The 16,286-nt window shown below is 47.4% G+C and overlaps 1 protein-coding gene across 3 annotated transcripts; it reads left to right on the forward strand.

Moving 5' to 3' along the window:
- The first annotated feature begins 190 nt into the window (after window positions 1–190).
- Window positions 191–12,301, forward strand: LOC308580441 (uncharacterized protein). Of its 3 annotated transcripts, none has more exons than XM_081182083.1 (6): window positions 191–392; window positions 3,379–4,185; window positions 6,374–6,565; window positions 8,223–8,355; window positions 9,471–9,722; window positions 10,338–12,301. In XM_081182083.1, exons 2-6 carry the CDS (start codon window positions 3,469–3,471, stop codon window positions 11,423–11,425), a joined length of 2,382 nt encoding a protein of 793 aa, XP_081038209.1. In that variant the 5' UTR covers window positions 191–392; window positions 3,379–3,468; the 3' UTR covers window positions 11,426–12,301. The 3 variants fall into 3 exon arrangements, with proteins under 3 accessions (XP_081038209.1, XP_081038210.1, XP_081038211.1); XM_081182084.1 differs by having other exon boundaries at window positions 6,374–6,547; window positions 10,338–12,300; XM_081182085.1 differs by lacking the exon at window positions 6,374–6,565 and having other exon boundaries at window positions 10,338–12,299.
- The last annotated feature ends 3,985 nt before the right edge of the window (window positions 12,302–16,286 follow it).

Genomic DNA, 16,286 nt, shown 5'->3' on the forward strand with positions numbered 1-16,286 from the left:
TGCGATTCCTAGCAAGGACGCTGCAACACGGGATGCTTTTCAACGCAGCAGCCCCTCTCCCCCTCCCGCGCCCGGAAAAGTGGTGTGTGTGTGTGCACACGCGTTGCGCGCCTGGTTTGGTGCACGGAGATTCTCCGGGAGGAAACGGGGCTCGGGGGAGGGGGACTGCGTGCGGGGGGGGGGGGCTAATTAGCGAAAGAGACAATCAGGGGGTTCCTCCCCCGCTCCCAGCATCTAGGGGAGGGTCGCGTGTTCCTGTTTGGGGAGGAGAGCGGTGGGCTGGGGAAAAGGCTCCTTTGCAGATTTCTGCACGGCAAACCGCCGCTGAAAAGGTGCGCCAGACGACTCTGCTGCCATATTATTCTTGTTATTAGAAGAATTCACTTGAAAAGGTTGGAATAGGCAATGCTGCGATATTGTCATGTTGATGCCGTATTACCGCTGTTTTATTTGACGACTGTGCTGCTGTACAATCATATTTATACCTGCGTATCATTTGATTTTACAAATTCGTTCACACAAATAATATTCTTGCACATATTAGAATTTTACACAAGATTCTTCCGAATCTTAGGACTCCCCCCACCCTCATGGGTTCTTTAAGTAACCTTTTTATCTGCATATTTTAGGTCAATCCAATTTACAGTCCTCCATTGTATCCAAATCATATTTAGTCTTATGAAGACAGCCATGCAGCTGTATTATTGCTTGAAAAAGTGCTTTGTTGTTGTTGTATTATTATTATTATTATTATTGCTTGAAAAGGTGCTGTGTTATTGTTGTTGCTGTTGTTATGTATGATAATCATCCCTGTTGTCCTGGCCTCAAATGATGAGTTGTCAAGGAGAAGGCGAAAAATTGATTTGTGTTGACTTCGCAAACTGCAGCAGCTTGAAAGGGAAGAAGCAACACAATGTACAGAACAGCCTCCTGCCTTATCTAGTGACATGTTGTTTAGGTTGTTTTACAGGTTTGGGCAATTAAGCGGCATGGAGGGATCACTAGCCAGCATCTTTGGGGCCTTTGCCGTGATGTTAGCGGAGCCTCTTCTGCCCTGTGCCCTGGCTCCTTATTTTGGAGGCAACAACGCTGCAATTATAATTACTGCAATTATAATTACTGCCCCAGGGCCCCTTTCGACTCTGGGAACTGTAGCACAACAAGGAGAGAATAGAGGATGCCCTAAATCTCTCAGCACCGCTAACAAATTATAGTTCCCAGGATACTTCATGGGAAGCGGTCTGATCCTGATATATCTTCTTCGGCGATCACTTGTAGCCGAGTAAGATTGTCTTCCATGAATACAGTCTTAACAGTGAGTCCATAAGTGACTGTGGAGGCCAATTCTGGACCCACACGTCCTTCCTCAGTGGGGACATTGGTTTCCAGGTGGGAGTTGATCACGGTGTGGATTTGCCAAGTGTGCCTTCCTCCTAGCACATTTCTCCATTGCGTTCTGAGTTCGAGTGTCTTCAAAGCCCATGACACCTTTGGTAAAGGCTGTTCTCCAACTGGAGCACTCGCAGGCCAGTGTTTCCCAGTTGTCAGTGTGTATACTACATTTTTAAAGATTTGCCTTGAGACAGTCTTTGAACCTCCTTTGTTGACCACCAGCATTATGCTTTCCATTTTTAAATTTGGAATAGAGTAAAGTGGTACCTCGGGTTACATACGCTTCAGGTTACATACGCTTCAGGTTACAGACTCTGCTAACCCAGAAATAGTACCTTGGGTTAAGAACTTTGCTTCAGGATGAGAACAGAAATCGTGCTGTGGCAGTGCAGTGGCAACAGGAGGCCCCATTAGCTAAAGTAGTGCTTCAGGTTAAAAACAGTTTCAGGTTAAGAACGGACCTCCGGAACGAATTAAGTACGTAACCAGAGGTTCCACTGTAGTTGCTTTGGAAGACGATCATCAGGCATCTGCACAACATGACCAGTCCAGCGAAGTTGATGTTGAAGAATCATTGCTTCAACACTGGTGATCTTTGCTTCTTCCAGTACACTGGGATTAGTTCGTCTGTCTTCCCAACTGATGTGTAAAATTTTTCGGAGACACCGTTGATGGAATCTTTCGAGGAGTTGGAGATGGTGTTTATAAGTGGTCCATGATCCTGATATATATATGTGTACAGTGGTGCCTCGCAAGACGAAATTAATTCGTTCCGCGAGTTTTGTCGTCTTGCGATTTTTTTCGTCTTGCGAAGCACAGTGTTGGGAAAGTTTTGGAAAAGCTTCAAAAATCACCAAAGTCTTTAAAAACCTCAAAAAAGGCTACCACACCGCGTTCTTTGAGTTGCTCCTCGAAGTCAAGTCGCAACTGTATTAACGGTGTTAAGAAAAAGGAAACAAACTTGCAAGACGTTTCCGTCTTGCGAAGCAAGCCCATAGCGAAAATCGTCTTGCGAAGCAGCTCAAAAAACAAAAAAACCTTTTGTCTAGCGAGTTTTTTGTCTTGCGAGTTTTTTGTCTTGCGAGGTACCACTGTACAGGGGCAGGGGTCTGGCAAACATCCTCACTTTTGACTTCCTGACTTTTCCTGAAGACATTTTTTTAAAATGCTAACAGGCCTTTGTAGCTGTTTGACTTCTACAGTGGTACCTCTGGATACGAACTTAGTTACCCTGAAACATTCGTATCCAGAGGCGTGCTGATCTGCGCAGACGTGGGCGGTGGAAACCTTTCCTTTACTTCCGGGTTTGCCACGTGCGTAGCCCGAAGCATTCGCAAAGTGGGGGTTCGTATCCAGAGGTACCACTGTATTCTGAATTAGCTGGTCACTTTACTTTTTTTAAAAAAACCAGTGTTTTATGTTTTAACAGTGCCTTGGCACTTCATGATGCAGCAACGAAAAAAGATAGGATTTTGTACAATGCATAAAATAAATGTCAGTCGATCTATCAGGAATTATGGGCATGAGCAGTGCTTTTTTTTCTGGGGGTACACAAGGGTACACATACCCCTAAACATTTTGTGAATCTTTGTACTTTTGTCCATTTACTGTATTTATTTTCCCCAATTTGAGCTATAAAATGGAGTCAAAATGAGAGTACCCCTAAACATTTTTTTAGAAAAAAAAAACACTGGCCATGAGTAACTTGGGCCCATTTATTTTGATGGGTTTGCTCTAAATTCTGCCGGATTTTTGGCTTTTAGGTTCTAATTTTGTTGTAATAGAGACCCAGTTCATTTAATCGTACGTGGTACACACCACTTAAGGGACTTCTGAAATGTTAAATGGTTTCTAAATCCATTTAATTGAATAGACCTGGAGCAGACCAGGAAGCTCTTAATCTCAGGGTTGTGGGTTTCAGCCCCACATCAGGCAAAAGATTCTTGCCTTTTTTACGATTCTGTGATCTTTCTTTGCTATACCCAGGGAGCGACCCCTAGAATGTGGCAGCATCAACCACCACGACTCTCTGGGTTACTCTGAGTCCCTCGGGCTGCCAGCCGAGGTGGAACCGGCATGAAAATGGACCCAGGAAGCTGTCTGCAAGGGGAGGCGCTGGACGGCAGCGGAAAGCATCCCCATGAGACCGTCGGAGAAGTCGTCCAAAAAACACCAGACGCGACCTTAGTTAAACAAGAGCCCTGCGAGGGTTTGCTTCAACACTGGGAAGCCCAGTGGCAGGAGTTCCTGAAGATGGTGGAGGCCCCTCAGCCCCTCAGCCCCACTGGCCCGTTGCCGGAGGAGCCCAAGCCATGGGGCGACCCCAAGGCCTTCCTGGCCACCTTTGAGCAAGTGGCCGAAGCCTGCCGGTGGCCCCGGGAGGAGTGGGCAGCCCGGCTCCTGCCGGCCCTTGGCGGTGGAGCCAAGCAGGCTTTCCTTGCACTCGAAGCCCGAGACAGAGAGGATTATGGGAAAGTGAAGGCGGCCATCTTGCGCTGGGATGCCCTGAGGCGGGAGAAGCAGCGGCAGCGCTTCAGGGGCTTCTGCTACCAGCAGGCCAAGGGACCGAGAGGGGCCCATAGGCAGCTCCGGGACCTTTGCCAGGCGTGGCTGAAGATCGAGAGGCACTCCAAGGAGCAGATCCTGGAGCTGCTGGTCCTGGAGCAGCTCCTGGCCATCCTTCCGGCCGATGTCCAGAGCTGGGTCAGGCAGTGGGGGCCAGAGACATGCGCCCAGGCAGTGGCCCTGGCTGAGGACTTCCTCCAGAAGGATGCCGAAAGGATGGAGAAGCAGGTGAGGAGGAAAATATAATAATAATAATATACAGTGGTGCCTCGCAAGACGAAAAGAATCCGTTCTGTGATTCTCTTCGTCTAGCGGTTTTTTCGTCTTGCGAAGCAAGCCCATTGAAGGATTAGCAGATTAGCACTATTAGCGGCTTTTAGCGGCTTTTAGCGGCTTATCGGATTATCGGATCAGCTGATAAGTGGCTTAGCGGCTTAGAAAAAGGGGGGGGAGGGGGAAAAACCCGCAGGAACTCGCAAGACATTTTCGTCTTGCGAAGCAAGCCCATAGGAGATTCGTTTTGCGAAGCACCTCCAAAACGGAAAACTCTTTCGTCTAGCGAGTTTTCCGTCTTGCGAGGCATTCGTCTTGCGGGGCACCACTGTAATAATAATTTATTATTTATACCCCGCCCATCTGGCTGGGTCTCCCCAGCCACCCTGGGCGGCTGCCAACAAAGTATTAAAATACAGTGGTCTGTTAAACATTAAAAGCTTCCCTAAACAGGGCTGCCTTCAGATGTCTTCTAAAAGTCTGGTAGTTGTTGTTCTCTTTGACATTTGGTGGGAGGGTTTTCCACAGGACGGGTGCCACCACTGAGAAGGCCCTCTACCTGGTTCCCTGTAACTTGGCTTCTCGCAGTGAGGGAACCGCCAGAAGGCCCTCGGAGCTGGACCTCAGTGTCCGGGCAGAACGGTGGGGGTGGAGACGCTCCTTTTGTAAATCTGTAAAAATGATTTACAGATGGTATTTAACTCTGAGTAGGCTTGCTAAGAACTTTAAGGGTGAATCAGATAAGTGTTGGAGATGCAAAGAGGTGGAGGGAACTTTCTTCCACATGTGGTGGACATGTAAAAGGGTAAAAGAGTATTGGGAAATGATCCATAATGAATTGAAAAAAAATGTTCAAAAGCACTTTCCCCCAAAAAACCAGAGTCCTTTTTGTTGGGGATAATTCAGGTGGAAATTCCCAGGTGTCAGAAAATGTTATTTATGTATGCCACTACTCCGGCCCATGTTTTGTTAGCCCCAAAATGGAAAACCAGCGAGGTCCCAAGCAGAGAAGAATGGCAACTTAAGCTGATGGAATATGTGCAGCTTGCAGACTTATAAAGAATAAGAGAACAAGAAGAACATATGTTTAGAGAAGATTGGAAAATGTTTATTGAATATATGGTGTGGGGGGGAATTCTGTACACTTGAAAATGTGGGCAGAATTCAGATAAATTTTGTAAATAAATTTTGATGGATGTAATAATGGTTTAGTTTTTGTAAAATATGCAGGGACTTATGTTATGCAAAATGAACCATGGGAAGAGAAGAAGGGAAGTCGCTGAAATTTTAAGGATGTTTAAATGCGGATTTTAAATTGTAAAACAGAAAGTTCAATGAAAATTATATATAAAAAAAGAAAGAGAAGCAGGTGAGAAGGTTTCAGGCGGATGTGTGGGCCAGGTTTGGCAGAGGGACATGGCGCAAGTCATGTACACCTCAGCGCAGAAGAGGGAAGATGCAGAGCTTGTGTAGGGGAAAGGCCCTAGCTCAGGGGTAAAACGTCTGCCTTGCCTTCAGAAGGTCCCAGATTCAGACCCCCGGGCTGGGAGAGACCTCTATCTGAAATGGTGAAGAGCACCTGCCGGTCAGTGTAGATAATGATAATGATAATAGTAATAATAATAATAATAATAATAATAATAATAATAATAATAATTTATTATTTATACCCCTCCCATCTGGCTGAGTTTCCCCAGCCACTCTGGGCGGCTCCCAATGAAATGTTAAAAACAGTACAGCATTAAGTATTAAAAACGTCCCTAAACAGGGCTGCTTTCAGATGTCTTTTAAAGATAGGATAGCTGCTTATTTCCTTCACATCTGAAGGGAGGGCGTTCTACAGGGCAGGTGCCACTACCGAGAAGGCCCTCTGCTTGGTTCCCTGTAACCTCACTTCTCGCAATGAGGGAACCACCAGAAGGCCCTCGGCACTGGATCTCAGTGTCCGGGCTGAACGATGAGGGTGGAGACGCTCCTTCAGGTATACAGTACTGAGCTAGATGGATCAATGATCTAAATCAGGTTGCAGGCGGGCAGGGAGTATGTTGCATCAGTTTTCCTTCTTATAATTATGCTATCCTCTTAACGTTCCATTCACCTGTTGTGTTAGGGAAATGTGGCTTTTTGATCAGTGTACTGGCAGGGTGGTTCAACGTCTCAGACCAAGTGTGCAGCAAGAATCGGATGTCAAGGAAATAAACAACTATCTGACTTTTGGAAGACATCGGAAGGCAGCTTTCCAGGGCCAATCAGCCAGTCAGAAGCCGTGCCTTGGTTTGCGAACGTTTTGGAAGTCGAACGGACTTCCAGAGCGGATGTGAGTTTGAGAACCAAGGTACCACTGTACTTGTGGGTCGCACCCTGAATTAAATTTCTGTAATGTAAATTAAAATATATTTCATAACATACAATATATGCCATTTATATAGAGAGAAAATGTGTGTGTTTTAAATGCACAACAGGTTTAATATACCGTATTTAAATGTTAAACCAATTTAATACACAAAATATGTGTGTATGTGTGTGTGTTAACAACCTATGACACAAAAATATCTATTTTTTATTTTTTTTAAATAATCTTTATTAATTTAAATTACACACATATGTAAAGAATTTACAATCGCATACTACAAAAAGAAAATTAAAGAAAAAAAATAAGAAAAAAGAAAAGAAGAAAGTACAGAAAAAAGAAAGAAGAAAAAGCAGATTTACGTGCATTAAAAAACTCAATCTTCCTAATTAATACTTAAATAAATACTTAAATAAAAAAGACTTCTGACAAAACAAGTCTCCCAATCATTGTACTGTTTATACTGTCGTCGTTTTCCCCACCCAGTTTTATATTCTTTAATATTGTTCCCGTCTACTCCACCAACGGTATTTGTTGTGTTTACAAGTATCACTCAAGTTCTGCTAATATGTTGTGGTTGGTACAATATGATCTTATACAATCCTTAAATATTCTCCATTCTCCAAATATTTTCTGGTTCAATGCTCCTCTAACTCTTCCCGTCAGTTTTGCTAGTTGTAAATATTCTAACATGAGTATCTGCCAATCTGTGATTGTTTCATTTTTCCACTTCCTCGCCACAAGAAATCTTGCTGCTGTGGTGGCATGCATGAACTTTTTCAGGCTTTAAGATGTTTTTTTCCCCAGCGTTGCCAAGGGCTGCCGAAAGAGGCCTCGCGGGATACGGGTTGGTCCTTGTTGTTGTTGTTTAGTCATTTAGTCGTGTCCGACTCTACGTGACCCCATGGACCAGGCACTCCTGTCTTCCACTGCCTCCCGCAGTTTGGTCAAACTCATGCTGGTAGCTTCGAGAACACCATCCAACCATCTCGTCCTCTGTCGTCCCCTTCTCCTTGTGCCCTCCGTCTTTCCCAACATCAGGGTCTTTTCCAGGGAGTCTTCACTTCTCATGAGGTGGCCAAAGTCTTGGAGCCTCAGCTTCAGGATCTGTCCTTCCAGTGAGCACTCAGGGCTGATTTCCTTCAGAATGGAGAGGTTTGATCTTCTTGCAGTCCATGGGACTCTCAAGAGTCTCCTCCAGCACCATAATTCAAAAGCATCAATTCTTTGGTGATCAGCCTTCTTTACGGTCCAGCTCTCACTTCCATACATCACTACTTCCATACAGTGGTGCCTCGCAAGACGAAATTAATCCGTTCCGCGAGTCTCTTCGTCTTGCGGTTTTTTCGTCTTGCGAAGCACGGCTATTAACGGCTTAGCGGCTATTAGCAGCTTAGCGGCTTAGCGGCTTTAAGAAAAAGGAAACAAACTCACAAAAACTCGCAAGACGTTTCGTCTTGCGAAGCAAGCCCATAGGGAAATTTGTCTTGCGGAACGACTCAAAAAACGGAAAACTCTTTCGTCTTGCGCGTTTTTCATCTTGCGAGGCATTTGTCTTGCGGGGCACCACTGTACATCACTTCCATACATCACTACGGGTTGGTCCACCCTGCTTTAAATTGTTGCTGTCACCCGTTTCCAGGTGCTCACTCTCCTCGCGGAGGCGGCCATCAGTTTCACAGGGCCAAGCCAGGATCCTGTAGATGCCGACCAGAAACAGCTCAGCGTGGCAGCCAAGCAGGAGGACTGTGGCAGCGGAGAGGCCGGTCTGATAGGTGAGCATTGTTACCTGCCTGGCGGGAGTGGAGAAAATCCTGCAGAGCTCAGTCCAGGATCAGGCAGCGCAGCTCAGTGGCATTTGGGAGGTTGCGAGTTCGAGGCTCTGTAGGCTCAGCTCCAACAGTGAAAGCCGCTGTCGGGCTCCCAGCTCTCCTTAGCCCCATCTGGGAGCTCCAGTCAGTAGAGCCTGAGACTGTTAATCTCAGGGTTGTGGGTTCAAGCCCCACGTTGGGAGAAAGATTCCCTCATTGCAGGGGGTTGGACTAGATGATTCCCGGGACCCCTTCCAACTCTATGGTTCTGTATTGCTGGGAATCACAAGTAGGGCTCGGCCCAGTACAGTGGTACCTCGGGTTACAGACGCTTCAGGTTACAGACTCCACTAACCCAGAAATAGTGCCTCGGGTTAAGAACTTTGCTTCAGGGTGAGAACAGAAATCATTTTACCATTGTACTGTGGAGAGTGTATTAACTTATGGTCTCTGTGTGTGGTTTGGGAGCTGCACGGTCGGGGAAAAACAATGCTCTCCAGGGTTGTAAAGACTGCGGAGAGAATAATTGGATGCACTCTTCCCACCTTGGATCAAATCTATGCTTCCAGGTGCCATAGGAAAGCTGCAGAGATAGTGCAGGACAGTGCGCACCCCAGAAATTATCTCTTTCAGCTTCTGCCTTCTGGAAGAAGATACAGGGTTAGAAAGACTAGGACTAGCCGCTTGAGAAACAGTTTCTATCCGAATGCGATTTTGGTTTTAAACGCAGTGTAAGGTAGTCTCTGTGGGAATATATTGTATTTAATAATGGGGTATCAGAGTTTTTAGGGGGCTAAGCAGGCTGGGATATCTGGGATAGCAGGCTTGTTGGTTTTTTAATGTCTGATGTAGATTTTTTCAATTTTGATATACGATATATGATATCTTTATTGTCATTGTCCCACACAGAACAATGAAATTAAAAATCTACGTACATTGGGACAATGAGAATAAAGATTATCGTATGAAGGTCCTTTTCTGATATTCTCACTTCAAATTCTGGTTTCATTGCCCCTGGCCCCTGCTCTTCACTGGGCTGACCGTACGTTTGTGATTGGGATGACTCTCTTTTTCCCTAGCCGCTGAAGGCTGTGTTGACGCTTGCGAAGAAGCAAAATACACCCCAGGCGGTCTGGAGCAGTTGGGGCTCCACGGTCTGTCTCCAGAGAGGGCAGAGCAGAGCATTTCCCCATGGAATAAGCAGGAGAATCGGCACATGAGAGAGAGCCGTCAGGAGATCAACCTGGAGAAGACCACATGTGGATCCATTCCTTTTAGAGGAGATCTCAGTGATGTTGGTGATGTCACGGTCCAGCAAAGAATCTCCAACGGTAAGAGACGGGACACACATTCAGTAGGTCCAGTCGTGGCCGACTCTGGGGTTGCAGCGCTCATCTCGCTTTATTGGCCGAGGGAGCTGGCGTACAGCTTCCGGGTCATGTGGCCAGCATGACTAAGCCGCTTCTGGCGAACCAGCGCAGCGCACGGAAACGCCGTTTACCTTCCCGCCGGAGCGGTACCTATTTATCTATCTGCACTTTGACGTGCTTTCGAACTGCTAGGTTGGCAGGAGCAGGGACCGAGCAACGGGAGCTCACCCCGTCGCGGGGATTTCAACCGCCGACCTTCTGATCGGCAAGTCCTAGACTCTGTGGTTTAACCCACAGCGCCACCCGCGTCACTACTTGACTTAAGTTTCACTCAAAGTAGAAATTAACGGACCTAACTTAGCTTCATTCATCAGCGGGTCTACTCGGAGTAAAATGCGATTGAATATTACCCACTGCTTGTGAGAAAATACAGTCATACCTCATGTTACGTTTGCTTCATGCAAATTAATAAGCAAAAATACTCGTAATACCAGCTGCTGGGAACTCTAGGTGGTTGGTTCTCGCTGTCCTCATACATGCCTCTTTCCTTTCCTTCTTTTTTCCATGTTCTGTTAGACGGCAGGCAGGCGAGAGCGTTTGAAGGGAAGCACGGTTGCCTGGGGAGTCTGGAGCAAGCGGAATGGTACCCGATCCCTCCCGGGCACCAAGGAAACGACCCCCCGCTCTCAGGGCACAAAAGAGCCCCGGCTCAGAAAGCGCCCTACCGGTGCGGCGAGTGCGGGAAGAGCCTCAGCCGCAAGGACAACCTGACCCGGCACCAGCAGATGCACGAGGGGAAGAAGAAGCCCCACCAGTGCTCCTCCTGCCCCAAGACCTTCCGGGATAAGTCTCACCTGATCCGCCACGAGAGGATCCACACGGGGGAGAAGCCCTTCCGCTGCGCCGCCTGCGGCAAGAGCTTCAGCTGCAACTCCTACCTGGTGGTGCACGAGAGGATCCACACGGGCGAGAAGCCGTACGCCTGCGCCGCCTGCGGCAAGAGCTTCAGCTGCAACTCGTACCTCCTGCGCCACCGGCGCATGCACACGGGCGACCGGCCCTACAAGTGCGCCGCGTGCGGGAAGCGCTTCGCCTGCAGCTCCAACCTCATCCTTCACAGGCGGACCCACACGGGCGAGAGACCCTACGAGTGCGCCTCCTGCCCCAAGACTTTCCGCCAGAGGTCTCACCTGATCTTCCACGAGAGGATCCACACCAAGGAGAAGCCCTTCCAGTGCCTCGCCTGCGGGAAGAGCTTCGGGCGCAACGCCCAGCTGGCGCAGCACAAGAGGAGCCACACGGGGGAGAAGCTCCACAAGTGCTCCGTCTGCGCCAAGCGCTTCAGCTGCGTCTCCTACCTCATCCAGCACGCGAGGATCCACCAGCGGGACAAGCCCCACAAGTGCCCTGACTGCGGGAAGAGCTTCCGCCGGAGCGCCGAGCTCGCCTCGCACCGCAGGATCCACACGGGGGAGAAGCCGTACCGCTGCTTCGAGTGCGGGAAGACCTTTGGCTGGAGCGCGGGCCTCACCTCGCACCGGCGGACCCACACGGGCGAGAAGCCCCACAAATGCGCGGCCTGCGGGAAATGCTTCAGCCGCAAGCGGCTCCTCCTCGCGCACGGCAGGGTCCACGCCGGGGAGAAGCCCCATGAGCGCTCTTGACTGCGGGGAGAGCTTTGTTTCGAACTCGCATCTCGCGAGAAAAACCCACACAGAGGAAGCCGTGTAAACTGGTGCTGGCCTGCTCGTTGTTGCGGGGGTCTCTGGCTGGTTGCTGTCGCTCGGAGGAGAAACTTTGCCTCGGTTGTTCGTAGGGGTTTGCTGGTTAATCGGAACGCTCCCTGGAAGGAACGGAGGAAAAGCACCACAGGAACCTTACTTCCGGGTTTTGCCACATGCGCAGATGCCCAAATGACGTCACGCGCATGCGCAGAAGCGTCAAAACGCGACCCGTGCACGCGCAGACGCATCTTATGTTTTACTCAGGATGTGAACGGGGCTCTGGAATGGATCATGTTCGCATCCAGAGGTACCAGTGTACAGTTGTACCTTGGAAGTTGAACGGAATCCGTTCCGGAAGTCCGTTCGACTTCCAAAACGTTTGGAAACCAAAGCGCTGCTCCTGCAGCCAATCGGAAGCCCCGTCGGATGTTCGACTTCCAAAAATAGTCTGCAAACCAGAACAGTCACTTCCGGGTTTGCGGTGTCCAGGAGCCAAAACATTCGAAAACTAAGCTGTTTGAAAACAAAAGCACCGCAGATTATTATCATTATCATGATCATCATTAAATTTAATTAATCATTAAATTTATTACCTACTCTTTGCCAGCAGGTCCAAGTGTGGGTTGCAACAATTACAAATTCAAACGTTCCTCTTCTCCCAGGCCTTTGGTTAATTAACCTATCTTTGAAACTGTGTTTGTGTGTGTGTGTGCTGGGGCGGGGGTTATTGTTTCGTTTGTTATTATGTTATGTATTTTTGAGTTTTTATACTGTAAACCTGTGATCCTCTGATGAAGGACGCTATATAAATTTAATAAATAATTTTTAGAAAAAACAAAACTGGATTACAATCGCAGGAATGGGGTATGGCCTTCAAACACTCCTCTCAGGTACCAGAGGGGTACAGGGTAAAGAGGTGCACCTCTTAGGGCCACCCTGGAGATGGTGACACCAGGGAGGAGTTGTTCTGTGTGCCCCAAAGCTAAGCCTTATCAGCTGAGATATCTCAGCATGAGACTCTTAATCTCAGGGTTTGAGCTACATGTTGGGCAAACGTTTCCTGCCTTGCAGGGGGTTGGGACTAGGTGAACACTGTGGTCCCTGCCAACTCTATGATTCTGTGATTTAGGAACACTGAAAACTTCCGTTTCAAAAAATGGTTTGCAAGCTCTTTTACGTGCAGTGTAGATGCACAGAAAACAATTTAAGTCCCTCTGAAAGAAGATATCAGAGCACTCCAGATCATTTGCTTGGGTATACAGTCGTACCTTGGAAGTCGAACAGAATCTGTTCTGGAAGTCCGTCCGACTTCCAAAACGTTCAGAAACCAAGGCATGGCTTCCGATTCAATCGGAAGCCACGGAAGCCGCATTGGACGTTTGGGTTCCAAAAGAACATTTGCAAACCGGAAAACTCATTCCCGGGTTTGCAGTGTTTGGGAGCCAAAACGTTCGACTTGCAAGGCATTCGACTTCCAAGGTACAACTGTATGTGCAAAACAGAGATACAAAAAATTAACAGCAACACACTCCTCACAATACAAACCCCACTAAACAGTACCACGGTTCAAGAGTCTGTTTGGCAGCCTCCGCTTTTGCAGCTGGAGTCAGTCCGGGGCCTGCCCTCTCAGACCAGGTGGGAAAAGACCTTCAAGGCAGGGAGCAGCTTTTCCAGGACTTGCAGACAATGAGGGGAACTCAGGCGGCAGTATGTGTTGAGCAATACTGAGATAGATGGATCGGACTCTGTTTAAGGCAACTTCCCATTTTCCTACTGTTCAGAAAGCTTGTTTTTAAGAACATAAGAAGTTCCCACCCTGTTCTCACAGTGGCTGTGCTGATGTAAAAATTTGGGGTTTGGCATTTGCTGCCCAACTCCCCAAGGGACTTTTGAGTCCCCTAAATCCATGATCGGTCAGAGAAGTGTAATAAATGAAAATCTGCCCTTATTCCCTTATGGGGAACCCAAGAGCCCTTGTAGAGTCCTTTGTAGGTTCTCCATCGGTCGGAGAAAAGAACAGAGGCCAACCAGAGGACATTGAGAAGCAAAGCAGCTCGTAAGCCTGATCTTTATTGAACTGTTTCAACAGGGTGCTCCCCTCACCCGCAGGAAAGGAGGAGGACCCAGAACCCAGGTGTGCCTGCCCTTATATAGACATTTTAAATTGCCCGCCTTGGAGTCCAAGACCAGAAACATACATGCCAGAAACATCATACATACATCACAGAAAAGGCGGTCTACAGCAGAAATCTGAGTGCGTTGTTTATCTCTTGTCGTTTATCTCCTGTCTGGCAGGTTACCTGTTAATGCTTACCCTGGGGAGCCTGGCCAGTCTTTTGCAGTGTCGAATACCCAGTTCCTGAGCCAGGCCACAGGCTCACCCCATTCGTACACAGAGACAGGATTTGTGAATGAAAAGACAACGGGGAGGCTTTTCCATTTTCCTTTGACCTTGCAGAGAAAACATTTGGTCAGTTTGGGAGCCAAAATGGCTCCAGGACTGCCCTTCTGCACTGCTTCAGACATATGGTTCACATATTTATGTACGTGTTTGCTTGGTACATTTATGAACATTTATTATATATATAAGACTTTTATTTATTTCAGAAGAATGGATGGAGGAGGCAGGAGGCAGTGAAAAGCAAGGCTGATCTTTATTTTTCTGTTGCAACAGAGTTCCCTCCCCTCCTTGCAAGGATGTAGGAGAGACCCCGAACAAACAAATATAGACTTGAAATAAGCCCAAGACCACCCCAAAAACATCATACATCTCCCACAGAAATTTGAGCATGAGGCTTCGCTCCTGTCTGCCTGGATATCTGAGAATGGATTTCCTTTTTTTTAAAAAAAATAAATTTTTATTAATTTTCCAAACACATAATAAAAACAAACTATAAATAAGACAATAACAATAACATACAAACAAATAAACACGTATAATTTCTTAACCTTATTTTCATATACCTTACTTCCCGGACTTCCCCATACCTTCCCTTTTCTGCATCCTTGTTTCACATTTCTTCAGCAACTTCTTAAATCTAATTTAAACCAATCACTTTCATTAGATTTTTTTCTTTAACTTATTGGATGTGAGGGCGATCTGGCTGCGACATCTGTCACCCCATTGATCGCCAGGGTTGATTCGGCTGATCTGGCTGGCTAGGCGGGTGTCCCCTTCCTCCCTCACCGCTCCATGTGCGTCCCTCCCGAAGCTGCGCGCTCGGTGGAAGAGGACGACCATCCCAGATAGAAGGAGTGTACCGTTCTTCGGTCAAGGGTATACGATAGCTGCGCTCCCCTGCTAGAACCTCCAAACAAGCTCGAGAATGGATTTCCTGGGCGAGATGGTAAATACTTTAGTTTCTAAATTCTTTACTTACAAACTTAACACCTATTGACAGCTTAACAGAAACTTAGCGGGGATTTGCAATTGAAAAGACAATGGGGAAGCTCTCCCCATCTCCTTCCCCCAACTGCAAATGAATATTTGAGGTCATTTTGGAAGAGTCAAAATGGTTTTTTGGGATTGTTCTGTGTGCTAAAATAAAGTATCATTTCTCTCAAGGCATTTTCCTCTGTGTGCAACTTAAATTTTACAACAGTGCCCATGGGGAACATGCAAGTAGGACCCGAGAACAGTACCACTTTCTCCCATAGCTGTCAAGTGTCCCTTATTTGAAGGGACAGTCCCTTATTCCAGCGCCATGTCCCGCTGCTGTCCCTTATTGATGGATGTCCCTTAAATGTCCCTTAAATGATGTCCCTTAAATTTCAAAGGAAGCAGCTCCTCTCCCTCCCTCCCGGCTGGCCAGGGAGGAGGGAGGCTCCAACTGTGTTACTTGGCTGTGTTGCTCACCCAACAAGAAGTCTAAGAACGACTGGGGGGTGAAGCTTGCATGCCTTGTGTGTGGCTAGTTAATGCAAGCTGAGGGGTTTTTTGAATGCTGGACGCCATTTTGTTGCACGTGCTGCTGCAAACTTTGCAGTGTAAAGCCAGGCCGGGGAGCCATCTTAAGTTGAGGCTGCATAGGCCTTGTGGTGCATGTGATTCAGATTCTAGTCAGTTGAACCTCTGGTTACAAAGTTGGTTGGACAGTGTTCTCGAAGCTACCAGCATGAGTTTGACCAGACTGCAGGAGGACAGGAAGACTAGAGTGCCTGGAACCGGTGAGGCTGCAGGTCCCTTATTTTGGCTGCTGGTCCCTTATTTTCAAGGCTGCTGGTCCCTTATTTTCGAATCTGTAAGTTGACAGCTATGGTTTCTCCCCTCCTGCAGCTCCCATAAGCGGTATTGAAAAGCATCACGGCCTCTTGTCCATGGATAGAAGCCATTGATAGCCTCAACCTCCAAGACCAGTCTTTTAAAGCCATGTTGGTGGCCATCCCTGGCTCCTTTGGGATCATGTCCCATGTAACTATGCACTGTGTGAAGAAGCATTTTCTTTTGCCTCCAGTGGCAGAGAGTTCCGTAATCAGTTTTGCTCTGCTGTCCTGGAAAGAAGACTTTTCCTTTTGCCTATCCCGAATCTTCCAATGTTCAGCTTCCTTTGATGTCCACAGGTTGTCACGTTAAGAGAGAGGGGGGGGGGAAACCTTTCTCCATCCATCCGCTTTCTTCAATCAAGGGAGAATTTGTGGAATATGAAAACTTGCTCACTACTCAGAAAAAAAACCTTTTTATTGGTCCTAACAAAAAGCATCATTATCTTTAAAAAAATTATTATTAGATTCTAACCCTTACCTATGCTTCACAAAGGAAGGAAACAGCAATGCGAAAACACAATTATACGTGAAAAAGAGT

Source organism: Podarcis bocagei (assembly GCF_964188305.1).
Source record: "Podarcis bocagei genome assembly, chromosome: 2".
NCBI lineage: Eukaryota > Metazoa > Chordata > Lepidosauria > Squamata > Lacertidae > Podarcis > Podarcis bocagei.

Excerpts from the sequence above, each read along its gene's own strand:
- LOC308580441 (XM_081182083.1), top strand. The coding sequence starts at position 3,469 with ATGAAAATGGACCCAGGAAGCTGTCTGCAAGGGGAGGCGCTGGACGGC. Across the intron at positions 6,566-8,222 it reads ATGTGAGTTTGAGAACCAAG|GTGCTCACTCTCCTCGCGGA; the intron begins GTACCACTGTAC and ends ACCCGTTTCCAG. Across the intron at positions 8,356-9,470 it reads CGGAGAGGCCGGTCTGATAG|CCGCTGAAGGCTGTGTTGAC; the intron begins GTGAGCATTGTT and ends CTTTTTCCCTAG.